The sequence below is a fragment of the Notothenia rossii genome, assembly GCF_949606895.1.
Source record: "Notothenia rossii genome assembly, chromosome: 3".
NCBI classification, from domain to species: Eukaryota; Metazoa; Chordata; class Actinopteri; order Perciformes; family Nototheniidae; genus Notothenia; species Notothenia rossii.
In genome coordinates this window covers 8,879,819-8,906,654 of record NC_136901.1, presented here as the reverse complement: position 1 = coordinate 8,906,654, position 26,836 = coordinate 8,879,819, and the positions used below count along the sequence as shown (strand labels likewise).

The 26,836-nt window shown below is 41.0% G+C and overlaps 2 protein-coding genes and 1 long non-coding RNA gene across 6 annotated transcripts; 2 read left to right on the top strand and 1 right to left on the bottom strand.

The window, feature by feature from the left end:
• Positions 1 to 3: 3 nt before the first annotated feature.
• On the bottom strand, positions 4 to 4,503 carry LOC307033493. Its single transcript, XR_013806529.1, has 5 exons — positions 4,392 to 4,503; positions 3,112 to 3,169; positions 2,585 to 2,650; positions 711 to 776; positions 4 to 458 (listed from the first exon to the last, which is right to left on the bottom strand). It is a non-coding gene; the product is annotated as an uncharacterized lncRNA (long non-coding RNA).
• Positions 4,504 to 6,140: 1,637 nt separating this feature from the next.
• cd99 (CD99 molecule) lies at positions 6,141 to 18,350 on the top strand. 4 transcript variants are annotated; one of them, XM_079668073.1, is made up of 13 exons: positions 6,142 to 6,372; positions 8,151 to 8,186; positions 8,988 to 9,050; positions 9,521 to 9,553; positions 9,682 to 9,735; positions 9,853 to 9,894; positions 10,945 to 10,998; positions 11,173 to 11,250; positions 12,726 to 12,758; positions 12,838 to 12,858; positions 16,264 to 16,374; positions 16,465 to 16,518; positions 16,643 to 18,350. In XM_079668073.1, the coding sequence occupies exons 1-13, from the start codon at positions 6,309 to 6,311 to the stop codon at positions 16,669 to 16,671; spliced, it is 672 nt and encodes a 223-aa protein (XP_079524199.1). In that variant the 5' UTR covers positions 6,142 to 6,308; the 3' UTR covers positions 16,672 to 18,350. The 4 variants fall into 4 exon arrangements, with proteins under 4 accessions (XP_079524200.1, XP_079524199.1, XP_079524198.1 ...); XM_079668072.1 differs by having other exon boundaries at positions 16,261 to 16,374; XM_079668071.1 differs by having other exon boundaries at positions 16,258 to 16,374.
• A 401-nt stretch (positions 18,351 to 18,751) lies between these two features.
• Positions 18,752 to 24,834, top strand: gyg2 (glycogenin 2). The gene is made up of 12 exons (XM_079668070.1): positions 18,752 to 18,916; positions 19,578 to 19,716; positions 19,804 to 19,978; positions 20,562 to 20,724; positions 20,874 to 21,000; positions 21,301 to 21,466; positions 21,730 to 21,885; positions 22,098 to 22,217; positions 22,764 to 22,880; positions 23,074 to 23,190; positions 23,943 to 24,050; positions 24,581 to 24,834. Exons 1-12 carry the CDS (start codon positions 18,910 to 18,912, stop codon positions 24,704 to 24,706), a joined length of 1,521 nt encoding a protein of 506 aa, XP_079524196.1. The 5' UTR covers positions 18,752 to 18,909; the 3' UTR covers positions 24,707 to 24,834.
• The last annotated feature ends 2,002 nt before the right edge of the window (positions 24,835 to 26,836 follow it).

The window sequence follows — 26,836 nt, the reverse complement described above, 5'->3', positions numbered from 1 at the left end:
ATGTATTTTAAGAAACTTTTTTTTATTCACTTTTATTCATACATAGCAGTACAGCCTTTTCCCCAAGTCTGCTAAACGTCCCCAAGTCTGCTAAGTCTAATAAGCGGCCGATAGGTGGCTGCCGGCTCTCACTGCACTCCTGTGCAGGGCCCTGCAGTCACTGCCGATAGTCTGCTAAGTCTGTAGGCCTGCTAAGTCTGCTAAGTCGGGGGGGCTGACGTGGCTGGGGGGGGGGCCGCTCGGCACCCCAGCCACCGCCCCAAGTCGGCTAAGTCTGCTAAGTGGCTGTGTGCTCTCACTGCAGCCACATCGATAGTCTGTTAAGTCTGCTATACGTCCCTCAGGCTGCTAAGTCTGCTATACTTCCCCAAGGCTGAAAACGTCCACAAGTTTTTCAGAAACATAGGCAGCCGGGGTCTTAATTGATGGCGTGGCGGAGGGGGTCCTCTCTTCACTCTCTGTGGGAAGAAAAGAAGAAAAAGACACCATGAAGTCAGTATAGCTAACCCTAACCCATGAAAACATCGTATTTTATGTGGAAATAAGGCACGGTGTAGTGCGTAGACACAAGGCGTAGTATAGTATGTCGATAACGATGACAGAAAAGTCATAATATAGCATGTTGAAAAAAATTGCAAAAAAGTCATAACCCGTCAACAATGTCGGAAAAATGCAAAAAGAAAACATCGTAAAAAGTCATAGTATAGTACCGTAAGTTCTTCAGAAACTCAGGAAGCCACCATCTTCATTGATGTCAGATGAATGTCCTCGCAGTCCTGTGGGAAGAAAAGAAGAAAAAGATACCATGAAGTCAGTATGCCGAAAATATTCAACAAAACGTCCAGGGGTCGGCAACCTTTTTGATATAACGTGCCATCACAAAAAAAAAATGTTATCAGCGTGCCAACGATCTGTTATCAACGATGAATTATCAACGGGGGGGGGGGGGAGCTCGATGCTCGTGAACTGTCCACAGGAGGGCCGGGGGGGCCTCGCTACGGGGAAGCAGTGTGTGGACCTGTCAACGCAACTTAAATGATGCCGAATTTAACAAAGTGCTTTCCTCTGTGGTGAAACGATCAGCACTGGTCATAAGTCAAACGCGTCATATTACATCACACAGGGGACACATCTCCGCTCTCTGACCGCGGGTATAGTTAGTAGTTGCGTTGAGTTGAGCGGTTGTGTTTTAGTGAGCTGGTATTTTTCGGTAGTTTTACATTGTATTTCACCATTTGTAATCATGGTGCAGTATTGTGTTTGTGCAGGTTGCACAAATACCAGCCTGTCAGGACATCGAGTCCACAGTAAAAAGGACCGGAGCTAGCGTTCGTTCCTGGGTGCGTTGTGCATCCACCTCCCTGCAGCACATACTCTCCACAGCTTTATCAGGAAACCTTATTACTTCTCTCTCCCCCCCCTTCGCTGCTCTCTCTCTCTCTCCCCTCCGGTACACGGCACCGTAAGACGTAGTGTGGAGTTGCATTAGGTAACGCTGTGGTGGCTGTACTGCTCCAGCCGTCTCCTTTGTGTTTGTTTGTTTCCCCCTGTCTGTGTTGTTTGTGTGTGCGTGGTGGCTGTCACTCCTGGCTCCCGGCTCAACCTCCACTCACTTGCTGCAATCAGCTGTGCACCCTCCCCGACTACACACCTGCTTTCCATCAAGCCATTTACAACGACATATCAACGGAGGCTCCACAACCTTTCTCCGCCAGATCGTCAAGTATCAGCCGTATCTCGCGTCTCCCCTCCGGTACACAGCACCGTAGTGTGGAGTTGCATTAGGTAACGCGAGATACGGCTGATACTTGCGCATTAGTTTCTGTTATGGATCAGCATCAACAGTCCTGCCAGTAACGTTACTATATTATCAATACTACTTTAGTTATAGCCTGATATATGATAGCTAACTTCACAACATTCTGTAGCTAACGCCGGTCACTCACCAAGACAGCTGCCCAGTTCTCCACTGGTTCTCCTCACACCACAGCTCAATTTCTCTCCGATGGCCATTATTTCTTCTAATCCTTGGCTGCTCCTGGTCTCTTGGACGCCTAGCAGGCTCATAATTATAAGGTTGTGGTCCGTCATATGCATTCGAATATTCGTGTTCAACTTCTTCTGTGTCTTCTGTGTCAAAACTAGCATTGGGATCCATGTTTATTAATACGTTACACCGGCCGCTCTCCCCCTTGTGTCCCCCCGTGTATGCGGAAGTGAACATTTCTTACCAAAACGACGCCAGATGTCACTGTCGTGTATATTTCTGTATATTTTTTTGAAAATCTAGTGTATTCATCATTTTCCTACACATTTATTCACAGGTGTCTTTAACCTGGAAGTTGCTCTTTAAAGAGAGCGGGGCTGCGTTGCGTGCATGGCTTGCTTCTGCAGGTAATGGGGAGACGTGCCCTGGCAGCGGTCTCGTTTTGGATCCGAATTTTCTTTTTAAATATTTTGCACACTTATTCCACTTATTCTTAGTGTGCCACTGGTTATGGTGCCCCCATTGGCACGCGTGCCAGGGGTTGCCGAACCCTGGTATAGTATGTCGAAAATATCAGAAATAGTCAAAGTATAATACCGTAAGTCCTTCAGAAACTCCAGAAGCCACCGTCTTCATTGATGTCAGATGAGTGTCCTCGCAGTCCTGTGAGGAGAAAAGAAGAAAAAGACACCGTGAAGTTGGTATAGTAGGTACTGATTGGCTGTTCAGCTTAGCGAATCAGTGCATGAGAAGCGAAACGGAAGTGAGGGACCCAAACAAACTATTAAGAAGGCAAATGTGAGATTTCATTTAACTTTCATTTAAAGCCCAATGAGCTTCTCGATGTAGAGTGAAAATGGAACGAACACGCTATTTGTTCTATTCTTGGAAGGATAATAAATACATGTATCCTGGTATTCAAGAGCAAGCCGGTGACGACTGATTATTTTCTAACAAAATGTCATAGTCAAGTATGTCATAAAAGGCATAAAAAGTCATGATATGTCATAAATAAATAAATTCATAGTTACTCATAGAAATCCCACATATTGTTCACTACAATGTGATTTAGGCAAGTTTACTTATTTAGTGATAGTTATATGTATAAAATAACGGAGACAAACCTGAACTCCTCCATAGTTCCCTCTGTAAACATCAGTCCATCTGCAGACCTCCGAAATGCTGAAACACAAGATAAAGAAAGTCCTCAGGATTTAATGTTGGAATCATTTCCATTTGAAAAACAAATATTATGACATGGTTATAAGAAAGGTTTCGTAAAAAGGTTATTAAAAAGGAAACATTTTGTACACTATTAATACATATATATTATATATATATAGATATGTATTAATAATATATATATGGAGGTGATTAATATAGAATGGCATTGTGAAGAAAAGTGTAATTGTCATTAAAAAGTCATAAACAAATATTCAATATATCAGAATACATGCCAAAGTATGTCATTAAAAAAAATACAGAGTCAAAGAGAGATGCTGTTTTTACTCTACTGCATTTATTTGACAGCTTTTAGTTACCAGTAACATTTTAGGTTTAGATTATTAGCTAATACAAAATATAACTCATTAATTTATTAAACTTTACATATATGTATAGGTGAAGGTATCCAGCAGCAGTATATAAAGTTATTCAAATGAGCTCCGCCTTGACCAGTTGTGATTAAAACACATCAATAATCATGTATATATATATACGATTCTGAAATGGGCCATTATCTGGCCATAATGCATAAGGGGTACTTTTAATTTGGGTACTTTAAGTATATTTTTATGCAGGACTTTTACAAGTAACTAAGTCATTTTTAAATGCAGTATTGCTACTTATAGCATGAGCAGTTAGTGACCACCAGGTGGAGCTATACACACATCATAGCTACAAGATAGGCGCATTATGAATTAAAACTGCACCCTAACACCACTGCAGACAGAGTATATCTGCTGCTAAACATACAACACAAATCGATTCAATATCTCGAAAAACCATGTTTAAGCTAGAGAAATGTTATTAAGAGAATAATTTATGAAGTGATGTGTGTACATTATCAGAGCCTGTAAACCGGAAGTGGTCATCCAATGACAACTACAGTAGCGAAAATATCAGTCCATTAAAAAAAAAAGAATGAAATGTCATGGTACTTCTCACAGTATTTTATTATTTCGAAGTGACCATGACTCGGGTGAATTTGACAATGAGCGGTCTGTTTATTCGGCCGGACTGTAGTAACTGTACCGGCGTTAGCATATCTGTAAGCTAACACAGCGGTACCGTGTTTGTTTGTTTGCTTATTTGTTCGCTTATGTGTTTGTTTGCTTATTTGTTTCGCTTATGTGTTAGTTTGCTTATTTGTTGAGTTTGTGTGGAAGTTTGGCCATTGACTGACCTCTTAAATCACAGGAAACTCTAGTTATCGCTGTTTATTCCCTCCAGTCACTCTTCCGTGTGCATCTCTTGAGCTGGCGAAGTTGTTGTGAGCTGTTGCCATTGCGTCATCCGTATCAGTCAGCTGACCTTGGCTATGTAGCGTCTATCTATCTATGGCGTCTACGGGTCAAACCATCCCGTGGGGGGGCCATGGCAGAATAAACCATCTTCATGTTTAGTTTGTTAACAGTGAATTGTGCCTGCTAAAGTTGGGCTATCCATGGCAAATAATTGTTGTCATAGTCATTGGAAATGGTCTTTTTCTCACCTAGTTTACTTTATATTTATTGTAAACATTTATTTATAGGCTATATATGAATGCTGATTTTTAAAAATAATTAACAGTTTATCTCACATTTTCGACATAGGCCTACTATGCCGTTTTTTTTCTTTATTTTTTTTCCATGGACAAAACATGTTTAAGCAACAGAAAATGTTTTAAAATAATGAATGTATGAAATGTGTACATTATCAGAGCCTGTAGCCCGGAAGTATAGTAATCTATATATAGATAGTATAGTAATCTTTGAAATGTAAAAATATAGAAACATTTCTACATACAATACTTTATTGTTTTCCCCCATATTATCAACATACTATACTACGTCGTTTTCTTTAAATATTTTTGCCATCATAATGTTTAGTTTGTTCACAGAGGGGACTGTGCATAGTGCATACCAAAGTTGGGCTATCCATTCCAAATAGATATTCTATAAATACCCTTTAAAAAAATGCTTCTCTAATGAAAGAGCCAGTTTACTTTAAATTCGAAAACACAGCAAGTGTGCTATACATTTCTTGTATGTGTCTATATTCACTTTCAAATCCTTATAGTTGAGTTCCTTTTTTTGTAGAACTGAATCACAGTGTTTATGTATGTGTAAACCAATTTAGAAATAAACCTGATTCTGACGCATTGGACTAGTCTCTCTCTCACACACACACACACACACACACACACACACACGCACGCACGCACACACACACACACACACACACACACACACACACACACACACACACACACACACACACACACACACACACACACACACACACACACACACACACACACACACACACACACACACACACACACACACACACACACAAACAAAAACACTGGCAGGATACTGGATTATAGTTAGAATTGATATATTATTGCATTTAAACAACTTTAAAAGGTTTGAAGTCAACACATCTGGATTTTCTGCCACTGTCAGCCAGGTTCAGACGTGTGTACAGCCGGTGTCTGCCCTGCAGGCGGAGATCTCCCTGTCCACGGATAAAGCGGAAGGATGCTTGAAACGCTGTAGACATATTACTTCCGTTCACCGAGCTAGCGTTTAGCATTCAGTATAAAACTACATGTTACAACATTAATGATAGTTAATTAAGCTTACAAAATATTACGAAACATATTTAATATTTGGAAAATGTAATGAAAGGTCAATGTCAAAAAATATTTTTTTAAAACTACCTATAGTATGTAAAATAAATCATGAATGTCCAAATAAGTCATAGTATAACATTTAATCGAAAAACAGGAACAAATCATAGTACAATCATTTTAAAATATAATGAAAAAAATCGAATATTATGTCGAAAATATAATCTGACTACACGCATACTATTTGACATACGTTATTAACGGGTTAATTTAACATTCTTTATGAAAGCGTGAAACGCCCCTCTGCAGGGCTGCCACACCCTTCATAGGCAAAGTTGAGTCATGACTGTGTAACCGGACACCAAAGCTGCTCTGCTTTTTACTGTGCACAAGAAAGCTGGGTCCACAAATACTTGCCGGCTGAAGCAGACCGTTTAAAAGTAAACTAAACTAAATTAAAACTCGAAGGAAGTAACTACAGTCACCATGAGGCTCTGTTTGAGGATTGTCTCCCTTCTTTTTGTTGTTACTGGGACTTTAACACAAGACGGTAAGCTCACTACGTCTATTTTTATCCCAACTTGTGTGATTCCTACTTTATGTTTATGGTAGTGTTCGTGTCTCTTAAGGTGAAGCAGGAAAGCATGCCTTTTTTATTTGGTCCATAGTAAATACTCACATAATACACAGCATAATAGTGGCTGCAAAGAAAAGCTTTCATAAGTTTTGCTATAAAATAATCAGTGTTTACTTACTACTAGTGATGGTGGTGAAAACTGACCCATTTTCCATCATGTGGAAACTGTGAAAGGTTTGGGAAGATTAGGAAGATATAATCTACTCCTGTCCTGTGATTTTGCATCCATAAAGGACTATATGGCTGACCCAGCTGTATTCCTCTCAGACACACTGAATGAAGAAGTGAATCCCAAATTGAGTTAATTATATATAAAATAGGTAATTGCTCTTAAAAGAGGATACATAGGATAGTTGTTTCAGGATGATAGGAGTCCTACAGGAAGGTGAGGTTCAGTTGTTCAATAATGCAAACTTGTAAGGACTTTAAACCAGAGGACATGAGTCAAGGTCCCTTAATGTTCCCCACCAAGAAAAAACTAGTAGACCACTTTTAACACTATTATTTTCAGTTTATTTGAACTATTTAATAGTATTTTATGTTAACATGACTTTCGTATTTTAGGGTTAAATGCTAAAGAATGTTATTTATGAACTAAATTACCCCACCTTCTGGAGGTTCTGGAATGTGAACTCCACCCATGTTGCCAAAACCTGCCAATACTTATGTTATGCACATGATAAGGTTATCATAACAGTGAAAAAAGCTGCAAATACAGATTAAACATTGACATACATTTCAATGGAGTCATTATCTAACAGACAGTTTGGGTAGGACATAATAACTGTACATGGATGGATTACAAGAATATTAAAAGACTGAAAGTTCAGAAAAAAACAGAAACATCCCCCTGTGGAAATTAAAATAATTATAACCTGCTAAAAGAAATACAATTTATTTATTTGATATAAATACTTGTACAGAATTGTCTGTGTGCCGTGCGTCGCTGCTTCCTGTTTGAACCAAGGAGGGCTGGCAGAGAAAACCACAGGCACGCACTTGAGAGGAAGATGGCATGCCGTCAGTTTGGTTACTAAGTCACGGACGATGTTTGATTTCTGCAAAATGACTTATTAAAGTTTAATTTGCTGTAAGATAATTTTTTCTGGAACAGTATAAACACAAGGCCCCAAAAGAGAGCTAACACCCATTTTGAAAAATATTAAAAACTGCCATAGCTGCTGTTCCCTCATATTGAGGCAGGGAAAACACATGTGAAAATATATTGTCAAAAATATATTAATATATAATAAATATTGCAATTCGTGTGTTAAAGCCCTTTCTAACCCACAGGCGGGACACATTGACCAGAAAGTATCCGAGGGTTGTGTCAAATGAAAGAACTTCTATAAGATTATAGAGATTTGATAGGAGTACATTCACACAAGTTCATTGTAAGATTACCCTGTGTGTGTTTCACTGTGACGCTGTTTTAAATCCTCCTGGGTAACAAAGTGTAGGCATCTGCTTCTCTGTGGGGAAGCAACTCACCGAGCAGTGACTCATTTGTCAGAGCGTATCACTCAGTTGCCATAGGAACCTGCAAATACACTGTCTGACTGAAGCGTCCAAACACAGAACACATGTGCTTCCACTGTGGACACAGAGAGAGATTCAAACCCTGACTCAGCTTGAACATGTTTCTATGAGTGTTGATTATTAATGTCTGATTAATGGTGTCCTCCTCACAGGATTTGACCTCTTCGATGCTCTCGATGATGATGAAGGTGAGTGGTGCCATTTGGCACCATATTCATGCTTTTATGAGTAAAACAGTTATGCATCCAGGGTTGGGGATGATTTAGTTGAAAAAGCATATCTTTTTTTTTTACTCCTAAACATGGGAGATTGAGGCCAATATAAGAGCACTGTATAGCTCTAACAAAGTAGGTAAAGAAGCACTTACATCAACAAAATTATCATAACAAAATTATTATAAAATGTATTTTTTAAACAGTAAAGAAAGCCTTACAGCCCACACATTTGAATCACTCTTAAGGGGTCAAATGTTATTCCTCACTTATATTTTTGACTTATGAAAGGGGATGGATTTTGCTCAATTGTCAGTCATGTCCTTACATGAAAATGATTAACCTCAAACACATGTCTGTTGGGGAAGGTGAATGTAACACAAGCTAGGTGGAAGGTGGAATTTGAAGGCTCATAGACACTGGCCTTCTGAATCCTGACTTCTGTCCCCTGGAAGCATGCGGTGGTGTCTGAACCTGCCTGGGTTTTCTTAGTTTGCATTGTTGGGGATGTTCTTGGGCGTCGGCATCTCTAACAATGTAGCAACCGAGTGCCAGATAGCACATGCATAGAGGGGAAAGCTACTAAAATAGCAGACACAGCAGTAACATATTACATACATAGCTTCTTTTAAAAACAAGCGTAATCTGTGGAATGTTTACAAACCACAGCCCACTAATCCTACTAACCTGTGACACCTTTGGTACATATGGGGACATTTCAGAGAAAATTGGAAATGCTAACTGTCACAAACTGCTCCTTTTATTTTTATTTCTTAGTAACACCTACACCTGCGAAACCCAAAGAGGAACCAAAAGCCCCAGAGGATCCTAAAAGTGACGGTATGTATCCTTCCACCTGTCACATTATTCCATGTGTTATATTAGACAAAAAGCCTATCAGGGAAGCAACCTTTTATTTAACCTGATCACATTCTCTCTTGTGCAGACACACACATACTATCACAGGAATATCTCAACATGTCATCATTTGTATATACCAATGAGCCCCAGAGGTTGTATTAACTTTTTTGGCAGTACATACCATGAATCCAACATACAAGAATTCCACACACGTGACATCTAGGTCTATTTCATTATTTTTTCTATGTGTGATTTTTACGATGTGGTTGAACCTGATGGGTTGCATTGTTAATGTGTGGTTGCATCCCTATATCGCAGCCATGAAGGTGTGTGTGTGTACATACAGTGCAAAGTGACGAACTCACTAATCCTGAGGAAAAAGTATTCCTTTTAATGGAGCAGTTCAGTTTGTGTTGTTTAATGCTTTTTTCCCCTCCTTCTCCTTCCAGGTGGGCTCGACCTTTTAGATGCATTTGGACCAGGTAAATACACGGTGCACTGTGTGTGGTGTCAGGGCTTTCATGCCAGGCTAAGTCTGTGTTTCTTTCTGTATCAGCTTTACATGATTGTTACATTGTTGTCCTTGTCTAAATAAATGTTTTTTCTGCAGCTGAGCCTAAGCCGACCCCTAAGCCGCCCAAGAAACCGAGCTCAGGAGATGCTGGTAGGTTTCCCACTAAAATCTCCCGGTTAGGAGCCATGTTCCCTTCCTGTGAACCTAATCAAATCACAATGACATGAAATAGTCAATAGTGTTTAATCGTGTGTTTGTGTATTACAGGTGGTGGCGAAGGATTTGATCTGGGGGATGCTCTGGGTCCAGGTGAGGGGAATGTCTCATATCAAATTTTAAATGTTCTCAATGAACGGCTGAAGCTTTGCTATTTGTATTAATTACAAGCATTCTAAATTGGTTTGATAGATGCCTCCCCAGCAGTCATGGTCCAATATTAGCTGCTGAAATGGTAGTTATAGAGTTTGGACTGAGTTGTCCTTCTATCTAGCGTGTATTTGGAGTCACTGGGTCACATGACATTGAGGCTATTAAAACAAGTGATCTTCTTAGTGTCACTTCCAAGGCCAGGGGAATTTCATACTCTTCCTTGATAGCCCTGCTCTTGATAGCTCCTGGATGCTAATGCTACTATACAAGAGTGTAAATAAGTTCTACCCCTCATGATCTAAGGTAGTGTTACTTCCATCACATTAAAGCACGCTTTCTATTTTGATCCAGTCCTAGCGGTCCTAGTATGTGAGCTAAGCAGCCAGACGGGGATGCTAGAACAAAATGCTACTTTAGCCTAGCTTAGCTTTACGCTGCAACACGAGAACAATGCCATGTTAAGATCTGCTATATCCTATATCCTTTCATCAACTGTTATTTTAGCTGACAGATCGACAAGTTCTAGCAGGAAAAAGGAGTTTAATTCTCCATTTAAACTAGACTAAGGACACTCAAATATGAATCCTTTTCATAGACAGTACAGTCCTTTTGTGCAATCAAATAAAAATCAAATCAAAGTTTATTTATAAAGCACATTTAAAAGCGATTTTTGGTCGGGCCAAAGTGCTGTACATGTAATAAATACTACAATCACATAAAAACACATTACTACAATCACAATGAAAGACAATAAATTACAACAGATATATAAAAAAACACAGGGAAAAGAGAGGAGTCGTGTTCCCCCCGGCTAAAAGGCCAGGGAGAAGAAGTGTGTTTTTAAGAGTAGATTTAATTAAAAAAAAACAGGGTCTGGGCCGACCTCAATTACACTAATAAACACAATTCTGTATATTCTCAAACTCACTCATGTTGATTTCTGGCCTGCTTTCTTACTGTATGTCCTTAATGATTGATTTGTGCCCACAGACCCCGACCCCAAACCTGACAAACCTGTAGTGAACCCACCACCCAGCGGAGGAGGTCAGTCAGTCCACACATATCATTTATTACGTCTTTAGACTGAATTTAAAATGGCTGTTAAAAGGACACATCTGCTGATATTCTTTTTTATCTTAATCCCATGTGGAGTCAGAGTACAGCAGGTTTATCCTAATAAAAGTCAACTTTAATGGTTAAATTGTACTTTTCTAAAAGGCGGAGGAAATTTCGATATCAACGACTTAGCTGATGCTGGCGGTGCTGGCTACAAGCCCGATGAAGGCCCAGGAGGAGGTGAGACCTAACATCACATTGGTTCAATTACGCTTAATACAGTATAGTATGAATATTTGTGTTAGATATACATATAAATGCCTCTGAACACTGGATGTAGTTTTGAATCTTGATGTAGTTTCCTCCCTTTGTTTTTCGTGTCTGACTCATTCAAGCTTAGCGACTCAAGAGAACCGCAAAACATGTATTTACTGCCACGGCAACGCTGACACATTCCATTCTGACCACATCTTATTAATCTATTCTCGTTGTTTGAGGGAAGTGAAATCGTTTTAAGTCTGCTTTCATGGTAGGGGCATTAGTTCTGCAAAACACACACACACACACACACACACACACACACACACACACACACACACACACACACACACACACACACACACACACACACACACACACACACACACACACACACACACACACACACACACACACACACACACACACACACACACACACACACACACACACCACAGTTTGTGGGTTTATTCTGAAATCATATGAGAGTGTAAGATGGTGTAATAAGGGTTAGTATGTTGGCTAACATGCTGTGACTCACTTGTTATGTTAGTGATTTTTACCAGTTGCTACAGCATCGCTTGTATTATATTCTCCTTGTGAGTCTCTGTCGTTCACGGGTTTCATCGGAAAAATAAGTGCCGACCGGTCCATGTGACCTGGAAAACTCCAATGTCCTGAAAAAAAAAAGAGGAAGATCTGGCGCTCAAATATTATCTGCGTTTATTGAACTTAAATATCACTGACATGTGCAAAATGGAGACCAGAACACTGCTTTAGGCATGCTTAAGGTGGACTGTATACATGTACTGTATACGGTAATTTGAGTGATAAACTGCGTACGCTAGTTTATGATTTAAGAAGATGAATCCATAATGAAATAGCAGTAACAGTAAAGGATTGGTCAAACAGCCTTTGTTTAGTGTTTCTTTACTGCGGTGGAGCTGGAGCATGGAAGTCATTAGTTGTTCTTCTACAAAAGAAAGAAAGAGGAATAAAACCCACAGGCTCTGCAGTGTAATGGGAGCCACATGGCTGGTTTCAGATCACATTCTGATGCACAGCGTACACCCCCTCTCAGCTGGAGTAAGAAAAGTCAAACAAATGTAGGAGGGGAATCCCAGTGATGACACTAATACTTATAATACTATCAGGGTTGGGCAGAAAGTGGGACCCAGGAGCAGTGAGAAATAAGACCTTTTTTTACTAGAGTTGGTAAACAAAAAGGAACAGTTTAACATACAGGCAGGCGTCATGGAAACCAGACGGGAAGACACGCTCACAGCTACAAGACACAACTGGGCGGGGGGGGGGGGGCAGGGACATGAGGGGCAGCAGGTGAACACAATCAGGCAGGAAGTAAAGCCAGACAAGACACAAGGAGGAAATACATTTCAAAAATAAAACGGGTATCATTAAATACAAAAATTAAATCTAAATGTTCTTTTTGAATCCAGGTGGTGGCTCGGACCACGGCTATGAATCTAACGGTACGTCTGATATATTTCATTCTGCAGTATTGTTTTAAGTTTGCTACAATACTAAATCTTCTTTGTGTCCTCATCCTAGATGGTGCTGAAGAGCCTCAAGGTAAACCCATATCTCATCTTCTTCTCTACTTCCTGTCTTTGTGTTTGTGCGTGGGCCTCTTTATTCCTCCCTGAAGAGTTCATCTGCTCTTTAAGTCTTGATGGGATTTCCTGTTTACGGTCTTTAGAGGAAGTTGGGTTCACTGCTTCAGTTTGGTTGCCGTCCCAACACTTGCTGTGGTGGTGTTTAATCCGTTTAGAATCTGGCTTTGAAATCAGCCTCAGTTCACCAGAGCAAACTGCTGTGTTTGGGGGTGATTTGACATCTTTGATACTTGGAGCCCCGGTCTGGTTTCTGTGGCTAAAACACTGCTACGATTGTGTGTCGTTGCAGATCCAGACCTTCCGTGGGGCCAAATCCTGAAGATGCTAAATGCTAACATGCCAGAGGAATTCTATATGTGGATGTCCAACTTAAAGCAGGTCCTCGCCCCTCTGTTAGAGAGGGCCATGAATCTGCTGCAGGTTATACCCTGAAGCATCTCACATCTGATTGGCTCTCAGGTTTAATAGTGTTTGCTTCAATGTGAGAGAATTGTGAAGCTGACGTCGGGACGATTACTGGGATTTTGTTGTTCTTTCTTGAAGGTTAATTTGAAACTGTGTAGCTAACCCGGATACACCCCCTGTGCCCTTTGACCTCTGTTATCGTAGCACATAGCTGCATGTCTGAAATGGAGCTGGGAGATCTGTGTATGGTGAACCCCCGCTAAAAGGCTAAATAATATAGTGTAGACTTTCTCCCTGTTATTCCAGACTTACCAGACACCCTGCTGTATGTGGGTGTAGACCTACATACATTTTATTCTCACTCCACCCAGCAGTGCTGTGACTCATGATGTTGTTAGTGTGCAGAGTCTCTATTGTGTGACTGCAGCACACAGCTACTTTTCTTACACAACAACACATTTGTTCATGTTGTTTTAAAGCTTGTAGGTCGTTGCTGTCCTTCATAAAGTGTCCATGTGTGTGAGTCTTCGCACCGCACACATACTTTACATTACCAGCATTCAAAGCTGACAGATCCAACATGTACAGTTGGTTTTACTTCTCGTTTGTGCGGAAACACCCTCACCAGCTTGAAAAGTATATTTTCATTTCTCTTATGAAAGTGTTTTGGGCCATTGTCGTGCGTTTGCTCCAACGGCCACCATACTCGTCATTGGATTAACTTTGAAGAATTGGATCATATGATGTTTTTTCCCTCTGGCGTTTTTTAGCTCATGAGAAGCTCTCTGTGTACTTTTCGGTTTCCGTCAGCGTATTTATTTTTGGTGTCTTCTTTGTAGTTTTTCTTACTTTTGGTCTTCATGGAGCATTGCTGCTGTGAATGCAATGTTAAGTCATGAGATGTACGATGCATAATGAATAAAACAAACATGTGGACTGATCAGAGTTGACTTCACAACGCGTCTGATTTATGAACCATGGAAGGTACACCTGACTGATTACATTTGACCTGGCACAATGCACATTTTAAACCTTTTAAAACCATTCTATCATCCACTGAAGCAGTGGTTCCCAACCTGGGGGGCGCGCCAAAAATGATAACCCCAGCCGCCAGATTTGAGGCCAAATATTTTTTTTTATTTTTCTTTATTTTATACATATTGTCTCTACATTACAATAAAATATAAAAAATAATTGATTAATTAATTTGAATACAAATTCAAGTTAGTAGCTATTAAAGGCATAAAAAGACAGAAATGTATAATTCTTTCTTTAATAGAAATGTTGCTTCTGCGCGTTAAGTGTCCAAACCAGGCATTTCTGGATAAGCGCATCTTTAAAACATAGTCCTTGTCCATGCCGGTTTCAGTTGGATTATTTGTCCCAGTTGCTCCGATCAGATCGGTCTCCTCCATTTTGTAGATTATTTACGACTTTTGAATCCACATAAACACATCGGCAAAATCCGGCTTACTTTGAGCATGTGTTTTAAACAGTTTAATCCCTTTGTGAATTGTTTTCACTTGCGGCATCCTTTAATTTCTTCATACAGCTGGAATCTAAATGAATGAATCCTGAGTCCAATAACCATCAAAGTCACTCCGATAGTGCTCCTTTCGTCCTCCTTTAACAAAATACTTCACATTCATCCAGTTTGTGACGGTAGTTGTAGCATTTGAGACTTTTAAACTTTAATTACCGCTGTTGCACGCCCCCCCCTGTGTGTGTGTGTGTGTGTGTGTGTGTGTGTGTGTTTGGGGGGGGGGGGGGCGCCGCAACTTCCAACAGGAGTCATTTGGGGGGGCTCTTGGGAAAAAAGGTTGGGAACCCCTGCACTGAAGCACACATTCAGAACATTGGCTGCATGCTCCTCCAGGGAGGCGGCATCCTGCCATTCTTTTTTCATGTCCATGCAACACCCTGTTTTAGCACTGAGTCACAAGACACACCTCTCCCTCATTACTCACTGCCAGTCAGTGGAGACAGGCTTATTTTGTATGCAGCCAGTGTGTGTGTGTGTGTGTGTGAGCGCGCGTTCGTGTGCGCGTGCGCGTGCGTGCCCCACCCTGCCCTGGAGCCTGGGTGTATTCTCTTGTAATCCAGCTCTCTAGACCTGTCCTTTCTCTTTTTTATTCACTTTGTTTGTTTCCCCACTGACTGATTATCCTCCGGTTGATACCAACTGCCTGTGTGTTTCTTATGTTCATGTTTCTTTTACATGACTATATTTAAACATTTCATACAGAGTGTGTAGGTTCTGTCATCAAAAGTCCAAAGACTGCCACCTTGTGGAAGACTGAGGTGATGCAGGTTACTGTTAGAATGACTCTGAATTAAGATCACATTCAGGGCAGGAACGTCAATAATTATGTAGTGAATACATGCCTTGACATGTTTGTTCTGAGCATGAAGGGCCAATCAGACACAAGGATGTCCAATCATCTGTATTGTTCTTATTACAATTTTAGATTAGAAAGAAACACTTTAAAGATTCCAAATTGATTTTAGAAATATTTATCTATTGAGTACACAATATGGACATATACAGAATAAGTGGGAAAACACTATAATAGATAAACCTACTACTAAGGAGCTATAAACATAGGATATTTTTACATCTTTAATTGTGCAAAGTAATAATAATTTTACCATTTTTTTCAGTAATTTGTTAAAAAAAAGAAAATGCTTGTTATTTTTTAAGCTCAATTAATTCTATTTGCAAAATGTATCGCAGAAGAAATGACCATTATTTTACACACTATCTTTATATATATTTGAATAGACTATAGGAAATGAGCTTGAATTGACACAAATAGAAAAGTCAACTTTAGTTAGGAGAAATAACAATACTGTGTGTGTGTGTGTGTGTGTGTGTGTGTGTGTGTGTGTGTGTGTGTGTGTGTGTGTGTGTGTGTGTGTGTGTGTGTGTGTGTGTGTGTGTGTGTTTTAGCAGCAGGGTCTGGAAAGATTGCAGGGATTGCCAGCGCCATAGGAGTGGCTCTGTTGGGAGCAGCGTCCAGTTACTTCGCCTACCAGAAGAAGAAGCTCTGCTTCAAGATACAAGGAGGTGACTACGTTACTCCTGACTCTTCTGATCATATAGAGACAACATCAATATATCTCAACATGTCTCACTGATCACATGTTGTGTGTTTAGGTGTAGATCCAGAGAGCGGTAAACACCATTCCGGTAATCAGTCTGATCCTCAAGGTAGGTGGAAAGATACTTATCATTATTAGCAGATAAGCATACTCAGGGTATCATAAGTACAAGTACAAGTGTAGTGTCCTACAGCAGGAAGTGCACTAACTCTTTCTTCCTTTAAATGTTTCAGTTTTCAGCAATCTGCTCAGGACGTCCTAAACACAGCGTCTGATTTCTACTCAAGAAAAGCCAGTGGCCTTCTCTACAAAACGTACCTTCAATCAACGGTCTCTCTTAAGCCTTATTAAACAACCTAAGGGAGCAGTGTGTAGGATTTAGGGTGCAGATATACAATCTACTATTCCCAAACAAGTTTTATAATCACTAAGAATGTTTTCATGAGCTTTCAATGTGCCCTTCATATAGGGAGTCTACATATCGCCCCGCAATGATTCAACAGCGTTCATCAAGCTTTTTTGGTCCTTGAAGGCCACCGTAGTTTGCATGTCACTAAATCCCAAACACTGCTCCTTCAAATCTAACTTGAAAATAAATATGGCACTTACGTTTCATCACTCTTCCGTTCACTGCTGTCATCACTAAGATGATAATAGTTTGTGTGTTACTACTGAACACATGGAATCATTGTCCTGTTTTAACAGATAAGTGTTTCTTTTTGCACTCCAACATTTCTTTAATGTACACCTCAGTCTGCCTAAATATGGGGGATTTTCAAATTAAATAAGGTATTAAAATAATGCTGCCCTTACATTTGAATTCATTTACTTGGTGTTATATTTCAAATTGAGCCCCTCCCTCCCGAGTTTTTAGTTTGGTCTCTTTCTGTTTCAAAGTCTTCCGTAAAAAAAGATTTGGCTTTTTCTAAATAAGAGTAACTAAGAACATTAGGACTTTAGTTCTTTGAGGAAGGCTTTTATCGTGAAATGTTTGACAGAAAGCTTTGGTTTCTTATTGATGGTAGCTTAACAACATTTTCTTTAGAATGAATGAGACATAATTATTTCATTTTGTACAGATATGAATCTACAGCATGGTAAGGCAATGTTTTACCTTGTATGACATTATCATCATGTAACTGGATGCAAATCCAGCGGAAGGAGCTTTTAATATGAAACGCTGATTGTTTCATTTTAAGATCTAATAAATGTAGACAGTGATGTGGTAAATGCTTAAAATCTTTTGCATCCCATATGTAAATGTAACATACAGTAGAAGCTTTTTGTTTGTTGTTGTGTTTGATATTCCTTGAAGTTTGACTTTCTTTGTCTTATATTGACAAAGAATATCATGTGTAATATGAAAGGTGCTACAGAGAATTACCATCATTAGCTCATGGTTTGCCATTACAGCCCATGCTAGCATCGTTAGCAGCTAGCTACATCATTAACATAACCACTATATAAGGTTTAATGCTACCAGCTTCAAAACAAACCATGAACAAGACTAAACTTTCCTATTTGATTTCAGAAATAATGTTTTAAGAGTCAGTCGTAGACAGATGATTTTTTGCAGGCTGTCTATCTTATCAGTTTGACTTCAGCAGCGCTCTGAGGCCATGCTGATGCACTTTTTGTCGCAGTTATGATAATCAGAATCAGGTTTTATCCTCAGACTCGACCATGAGTCATGCCTTTATTGCAAAGTATCATAAATCAGAATGATTGCCTGAGGGGATTGTTGTTATGACGCTGAAATATGAGAGTGAGCTGTAAATACTGGAGGATGTGGATAAATGCTGCTTTCAGCTTTTACACCATGATCTGCTTTGAAGTGTTTTTGGGAGATTTTTGTCATGTCATTTACAAGCTTAGATCTATTCCAGGTACACTACGTCTGATGTGTGTGTGAGTTTTTCAATAAAGCGGTGTTGTACAGTTCGTCTGCTTTATCATTATTACTATAAAATGAGTTAAAATGACCGTGAGACAGAATAATCACAACTCAAGATCGATTTACTGACTACTGATTTAAAAAACAGTTTATATACCAATTTAAAGTAATCAGGTTACACTTCTTTTACATTGTGACACTTAATACGGGTAATAAGTATTTTCACAGAATATGTTTTTGTGCTTTGTGTTCCCTCACTGTTTCCTGTAATGTGTAAAGCAGGGTGAACCCAGAGCATAGGGCAGCTGCTGAAGGTCCACACAGTTGCACAACACCTGGCAAGACTCACTAGTTGAATGACCACATGAACACACACACACACACACACACACACACACACACACACACACACACAGAATGGGATGTCACTTCCTGCTGCGGTGTCACATTCATCCTGTAAGTATTTAAGGTTCCACAGCAGCTCCAGAGATGTGCACCTGGGACCCCCGCAGACTGTTCCTCACCCCCCCAATGAGAGGCCTGCTGCAGTGAAGTGAAACTAACTCGTATTTTCTGGATAAAGAGAGCGGATTTAACGCACGGAAAATGTCAGGTCGGTGATCGTTTGTGACCTCAGTGATGTTTAAAATGACATTGTACTGCTTATTTGTTGAGTTTTCTTGAGGGTGTAGTGTCCTAGTTTACCCTTTCTGCACATTTAAAGAGATTTTGATCCGTGGTGCACACTTGTTGTTCTGTTGTTGAATTATACGGAGTGCACTCTAGTGACCCAGTTTGATTTGAATCAGAATAGACTCTCCTGTAACTCTACACGCAGCCCAGAGATGTCTTCAGACAAAAGCTCACGAGCTTCTGCCTCTGACCACTGGCCAGGAAAATGGCTCAGTTACAACTACACTTACCCCACATGCTCCCACCCTCATGTTCAACCATAATGGAAAACAAGGCACCAAAATAACCATTAGTGTCATTTTGTATCAAAATTGCTTTTTTAGGGTCATTCTTAGGAGCAAAATATAATAATTCTTAACTGTAAGGATACTAAAACTACCAAATAAAGACGTATGCAGACACACAATCATAAATATATATATTTTGTTATTCTCAAAGTGTAGTTTTGGAAAATTATTCAACCTTTAAAGTCGATTGCTCTTTTGGAAAGTGGTAAAGACGTCTCTTAGCAACCTATTTACAGTCATTAGGTTTTAAGTGTATATCTAAATTGTTCAAACCTTGTCGTGACCATTTTGTAGGTAGGGAGGCCTTCGTCACCCTGGCAACCACAAACTCCTACTGCATGGGAGCTACAGTGGTGGCCAGAAGTTTGCGGCGCCACGGGACGACTCGCAGCATCGTTGTCATGGTAACACCCAATGTCTCAGAGCAGTCAAGGTGAATGATTTAATTTCTCTGGCATATAAGCTGAATATATAGCATTTGTATAATTCTCACTTACCGTGTCATGTATGTCGTCACCAGGCTGGCCCTGCAGAGTGTCTTCGACGAGGTGATCACCGTGGACGTGATGGACAGTGAGGACCGTCTCAACCTGTCCCTGCTGGGACGTCCTGAGCTGGGCATCACCTTCACCAAGATCCACTGCTGGACTCTGACCCAGTACAGCAAGTGTGTGTTCCTGGATGCCGACACACTGGTGAGTCCTGCACACACAGAAACACAACATATGTGTAATATTTGACTGTGAAATACATCATTATGTCCAATAAGTGCACTCTTTTTGTTTGATGCTGACCTGAATCTATCCTCACCAAAGAAGCTGCAACAGGAAATGCTTGCAGCTCCTTCACATTAAAAGAATTCCATTGGCAAAAGAGCTGGGTAACTTTTATTATGAAGGAGCTTGGGGAAATGGAAAAGCGATCTTGGTCAATGATCATAGGAAAAACAAGGCAGATGTTGTACACATGGCAGTATAGCATAAGGACATGCAGGCTCATTGGCCGTACTGCACTATCACTATCTGGAGCTATCTATCCCTATACACCAGTAAACACCCTGTCAGTCTCTTTGAGGGTCACTCATTATGTTCCTATAGGAATCAATAGCAGCACGCATGTGAGTGGCCCTTTAGGAGCAGGTCCCCCTGCCTCTGTGTGCTCAGTGTCAACATGTTCTCATGTAAAACACAGAGGAACAGGCAAGGTTTCTCAAGGTTGTGTGTCACAATATATCATGGCATGTCCCACACTGACCTGATAGGCGGGGTCCCCTCTCAGGTCCTGTGTAACGTGGACGAGCTGTTCCACAGAGACGAGCTGTCGGCGGCTCCGGACCCCGGCTGGCCCGACTGCTTCAACTCCGGGGTGTTTGTGTTCAGACCGTCCCTGCACACACACCACCGCCTCCTGGAGCACGCCCGGCAGCACGGCAGCTTCGATGGTAACCCATGACAACTCTTCTTTCTCATTATTATCATCACCTACAATAAAGAATAACACAGTGAGACTCAAAGTTCCAAATTCAACTTTATATCACTCCATCTACAATGACTACTTTTTTTAATACTGGGTGACATGTGTTGGCTTCAGGAGGGGACCAGGGCCTTTTGAATTCTTTCTTCAGCGGCTGGCCGGTGGAAGACATCAGCAAACACCTGCCGTTCATCTACAACCTCAGCGCCAGCTCCCTGTACAGCTACCTGCCCGCTTTCCAACAGTGAGCACACACACACACACACACACACACACACACACACACACACACACACACACACACACACACACACACACACACACACACACACACACACACACACACACACATTTCACTTATTACAGGTTTTATCCATCACAAGTTTCAAGTTTTTGTAGTGTAGCCCATCATTTATATCCGTTAAAATAACACCGTAATCACTAAAGTAACTGCTCCTTTCTATGGTATGTCGATACACACCACCAATTATATTACTCTGCTGCAGTGTGCACAAACATCCTGAGCTACAGTTTGCTCCTGTAGGTTTGGCCACGATGCAAAGATTGTGCACTTCCTGGGATCAGTGAAGCCCTGGAGCAGCAGCAGCCAGAGGGAGGGCGGCCACTCAAACATGGAGCAGTTTTTGTCTCTGTGGTGGAGGGAATACCGCAGCAACACGGAATCATCTGCAGCAGAGACGCCACAGCAGGTACTTGACTGAATCTACTCTCCACCACTTGTGTCACTCCTGGTTGTTGTGCAGGAAGTCAGCCATGGTCCATGTTTGGCAGAGGCTCTGCAGATTTCTCCTCCAAACACTGAAGCAGAACATCCCTCTGATGAGTCCCCCCTCTTCAGCTACTGAGTTTGGCAGGAGCGTAGACATGGCCGAGCGGCCAGACGCCACACATGGCTGCCTGGCTTGGGACTGGTTGTTTTCCAAACACTAAAACACCCTCCCTTGTTTTGCAGACTCAAACGAAAGAAGCTAAGATGCCAGTTGTGCTGAAGATGAAAAAGAGAAAGGCCAAGTTGCCAGTGAAAGGAAAACTGGTCAACTCTGGTCCACTGCCAGCACATCTTTCCGCGCTTCAAAAGGGGCTCCATGCACCCCCTGACCCAGAGAGAGTAAGCAAATTCACCTGTTATGGGTCACTAATGGATATTTTGTTTGTTTTTTCCAACATAAGTAGCTCTTTTTAAGGGGAAAAAGGTGTGATAAAGTCAGTGTATTTTTGAGGCCAAACACGTTTATGTGGTATCTGCAGCCAGACACCACCATATGTCTGCCCTGGCCCAGGGACTGGTTCCATCACTAAACGTCCTCCCTTGTTTTGCAGGTCCAAAGGCGAAAAGCCAAGGTGCCAGGGAAAGAAACCTCAAACATTTCGAATTCAAAATTGCCCACAAATCTTCTCCCTCTTCAAAACGAGCTCCGTTTACCATCCGACCCAGAGACAGTAAGCTGCTGCACCTCTTCACTTTTGTGTTACTGCTTATATACTGTTATATTAACATCTTATTAACGTCTGATTCCTTGTTTTAAATATTCTTCTGTGTAGATTTAGCAATTGGAGATCTAAGATAAATGCCTTATTTCTTGATCTGACAATTAGATTTCTATCATATCCTACACTTTCAAAGTTATGAATTTGCTCTAAATTAGTAGCATCCTAGCTTAGCATAGAGACTGGATGCATAGGGAAACTGCTAGCTTCATCAGAAGAAAAACAAAGTGCAAACAAAAATATTTTGTGAAGCCGAGCAAGTGGTCATTAGACATATTTGCAGTCAACCCATGAATTAGCTTAATGAATGACCTCATTAGCATAGCTGTGCATGATCTTTTTCCAAACATCATGGTGATTGTTAGGGAGGTATTTAGGCAGCTCAAGTGCCTCTTGTCACAGAGTTTGGCAGGAAAGTGGACATGCAGCCAGACGCCACATATGGCTGCCCGGCCCAGGGACTGGTTCCATCACTAAACGTAGTCCCTTGTTCTGCAGGTCCAAAAGAGAAAAGCCAAGGTGCCAGTGAAAGAAAACTCTAACATTTCAGATTCACTGCCCGCAAATCTTCCCCCGCTTCAAAACGAGCTCCGTTTACCATCCGACCCAGAGACAGTAAGTGTCACTGCTTATATAATGTCTGATTCCTTGTCTTAAATATTCATCAGTGTAAGATGTTGCAAATGGGGATACACGAAAAATGCCTTATATTTTGATCTGATCATTCGATTTGTATAATATCATACACAGCTTTTTGCTCGCCCTTTCTAAGTGATTAATTTGCTCCACATCCTCCCTTGTTTTGCAGATCCAAAAGAGAGAAGCCAAGGTGCCAGTGAAAGAAATCTTGGACATTTCCAATTCCCTACCAACGCCTCTCCCCCCGCTTCTTAACGTGTTCGATTTACCGTCTGACACAGAGACAGTAAGCTGATGCGTCTGTTCACCTTCGTCTAACGTCGCTGCTGGATATAACACAAGGTGTTGCTCATAGGGACAAAGTCAGAATAAGTATCAGAACTTCAAGACATACAAGAATCAGACATACGCATACAGGGTTCAAAGGACTTAACAGGATAGCAGGACTTACTGTATATATGATGAGGGGATGAAGGCCAGGTGTGCAGGAGGTCAGGTGGTTGCAGGGATGATGAGGAGCAGTAGGAACTAACTAACTAGGCCAGGACTGCCTTAACAGAGATGGGTCTATAGCAAGTTAGCCTAGCTTAGCTCCATTAAAAGCAAACGGAACTCGGAGTTCATTTGAAATATTTTGTGCAGCCGAGCAAGTAGTCATTAGACATATTTGCAATCAATCCATGAATTAGCTTAATGAATGACCTCATTAGCATTGCTGCTTGTGTTTTGAATACATCATGGTGATTGTGATGGGGGTATTTAGGCAGCTCAAGGGCCTCGTGTTAGCTCCTGTTCATTTACCATTTCTGCTCGACTGCCTCTGACTGGAGCTGAAAAAGAAACACGGCGTCTGTTATCTGTCACAGCTTCTCACTGCGTTGGCTTCATTCATTTCTACTTGATGCATTGTGCTTAAACAAGCTTGTAAGATAAGCCTGAGCAGACCATGAGCATACATCAACAGTGTTATCACGCAGTGCAGGAGGAGAGCTCCTTCGGCTGCCATTATTGTGCTAAAGAATGACACTGTGTGTACAGGGTTCTGAGGAAGAGTCCCCCCCCAGAAGGACCCAGACCCAGGACCTAGCTTCAGACGAAGAGGAGCCTGAGGACAGCGATGACCTCTCTGACATTGAGGAACTTCCTGTACGTTTCACGACCTGCTTCAAATACTGCTCAGGGTTAAAGCCGTAATGTGCAGTGGTGGGGGGATCATTCAAATGGATAAGTTAAAGTACCAATATGTAGAAGTACTCCATCAAAAGTACAATATCATATCTAATAGTACTAATTCCGCAGACAAAAAATCCTCCATATCTGATATTTTATTACAATATTAAGGTGCCAATATTGTGGCGTAAAGTAGCATTTTACAGTTGTAGATACACTGTAAAAAGTGTGTCACTTGTATCTAAGTAAGTCATGTAAGCTGCTAGTTAATGTAGTGGAGTAAAACTATATCATATTCCTCTGTACTGTAGTATAAAGTAGCATTAAATGGTAATACCCAAGTAAAGTACAAGTATGTGAAAATAAGTATGATATTTTAGTAAATGTACTTAGCTAAATTCCACCACTGGACTCAGGTTAAAGTGTTTAAAAGAAGAGCATGAAAGAAATCAAGCTAAACATGTGCCTGCTTTTCCCTCCTGTTTCCCCCCTCCCGATGGTGTCAGAGGGCAGAGGAGACAGAGGCCGAGCGGCTGGAGCACCGCCAGCTGTGGGAGGTGGGCCAGGCCGACTATCTGGGGCGAGACGCCTTCAAGAACATCCAGAAGATGCTCGACCGCTTCCTGGACTAACTGCTCACACACAGGAACCACTCCGCAATCAAACACACCTGAGCCAGCGATTAGTCTAGGCCCAGTGCTCATAATACATGAGTGAATTATGACTAACTAATAAAGCATTTTTGAAATGTTGTAAAACACCAACATCTCCACATTGTGAGTGTTCCAATGTTCAATAGTGGGGATTATTTGTTTTGTTTTTGTGGAACTAAATCCCAATTTCCTACAGTCATTTGAGTGAGATAAACAGAAAACTGTCACATGCAGTGAGTGGATTCTTCCAGCAGGGGGCACTGTGGCTCTTCTTCCAGAATGCTCCACCATGGGGAGCAGATAGACCTGAAGAGATGCTGTGTGATGCTTACCCATCATGGTGCATGTCCTTTTCATACGCTTTCTCCTATGACAAGGCTCTATAAGGCAACCTGACTCCCATCCATCAAGAGTAAAGTGGGATAAGATGCTGGTTTCTCCTGACCTCCTCATCCATTAAGCTCTGAAAAGTTAAATAGAGTCCCTCCAGATGCTGCTGGGAATACTTAAGTTGACTTCTACAGAAGAAACTACAATATACATGAAAATGGTAATGCTCAAGTTTGTCAAAATAGTATACCTTGAGTAAATGTACCCAGTAGTTTGCTCTCAGGTTGAGTGTGAGACGTGTCACTGTAATGATCAGCTGGAGTCCACTCCTGTGTGTGTGATTAGCATAAATATGACCTGTCAGCCTCCTGCTGCTAATTACAAGCAGGGGAGGACAAAGTGTGTCCTCACATGCAGCACACTGATACTGATGAACCAGAGCTTCTATATAATCACAGTAATACTATTGAAACCAGTACAGAAGTCAAGCTGCAGTTTGTTTATGGATCAACAATAAACAAGATGTTTTAATGTGGGGGCATTTCCTCATGATTAACCCCAATTGCAGCATTTTGAACTCCTTGTACAAACAAAGCTTTAATACTAACAAACATGTATCTGTTCTACAACCTAGAGGCCTGAAGGGCCATTTTGACCTATAGTCCTCTCAGACCCTTTCTAACAAACCCTCTTTGACTCTCCCTCAGCACTTTGTCCCTAAGGGAGAATCAACCATTACTTTGAAAACTCAACTAAATCGACAATTCAATGGATCATTCTAAATGATTAGCCGTGCTCGTTGGTAGGTTTGATTGCCACTCCTCTGCTCTGCAGCTCTTATGATGTACGGCGCTTGGAATTACTGAAGGCCGAGGAGAAGTAACCGAGGGCATGTTTAATGATTATTGAATGCACCATGATTCGCAACAAGCTGAGGAAAATGATATTGTACAGCCTGAAGCCATGCTTGGGGCTCACCCATGCTAATGATGTTCAGGTCTAATGAGAAACATGTATTTTTTGTGCATTAGCATGCTCTGTTTGTTGCCATATTATACATATAAACTTTATAAAGTAAGAATGTGTTGATATTTTGTTAGGAGTTTGACATGCTGCCAGGAAGACCACCAATAAAAGTGGTTTTAACTTGCTAATGTTCTGCAGGTTTAATGATGAGTTCAGCAGTTAGCATAGTAACATTTGGTAAACGAATAGCAAAGGCTCTACAGTTCTAGAATTATTAATGAAAATTCTAGAATGTTCAATTACAATTCTTGAATGTGAGGGTTATCAACCTGTTGAGGTGATGTTGGAGCTAGATGAAGTTGGGCTATCATTACAAGGATAACATTAATGTGAACCAAAGTTAGCAGGCTGCTTCCTCCAGGATATTTCAAACTTTACCACAGTATCTGGGATATTTAAGTCACCAACACAAGAGGACATTGTAACCCACAGAGCTCCACCACTAGTGGCCAATAAAAATGGCCAGTTATTCATTTCCCCACCTCTTGCCAGTAAAGTTGACATGCTTAAATGGTTTCTAGGAGACTCCTCACTGAAGTTGAACTCATCAATCAACAGTAATGTCAGCCTCCAGAGAAAATCTGCTGTTAGTTTGAATTTAATCTTCAAATACATAACTCAGACAGCCTTCAGCCGCACTTACGTAATCGGCACTGACACGACACTGACCTCGCAAATAATTCCCCTTTACACTGACCCAGTCTGTTTGTACTGACACCCATATGTGCTTCCAAGAAATGCCACCTTAGTGGG

Bases quoted from the DNA above. Each gene is read 5' to 3' on its own strand.
- cd99 (XM_079668071.1), top strand. From the start codon at position 6,309: ATGAGGCTCTGTTTGAGGATTGTCTCCCTTCTTTTTGTTGTTACTGGG. The intron at 8,187-8,987 runs GTGAGTGGTGCC...TTTATTTCTTAG, and splicing joins TGCTCTCGATGATGATGAAG to TAACACCTACACCTGCGAAA. The intron at 9,895-10,944 runs GTGAGGGGAATG...TTGTGCCCACAG, and splicing joins GGGGGATGCTCTGGGTCCAG to ACCCCGACCCCAAACCTGAC.
- gyg2 (XM_079668070.1), top strand. The intron at 19,979-20,561 runs GTGAGTCCTGCA...GTCCCCTCTCAG, and splicing joins TCCTGGATGCCGACACACTG to GTCCTGTGTAACGTGGACGA. The intron at 24,051-24,580 runs GTACGTTTCACG...CGATGGTGTCAG, and splicing joins CTGACATTGAGGAACTTCCT to AGGGCAGAGGAGACAGAGGC.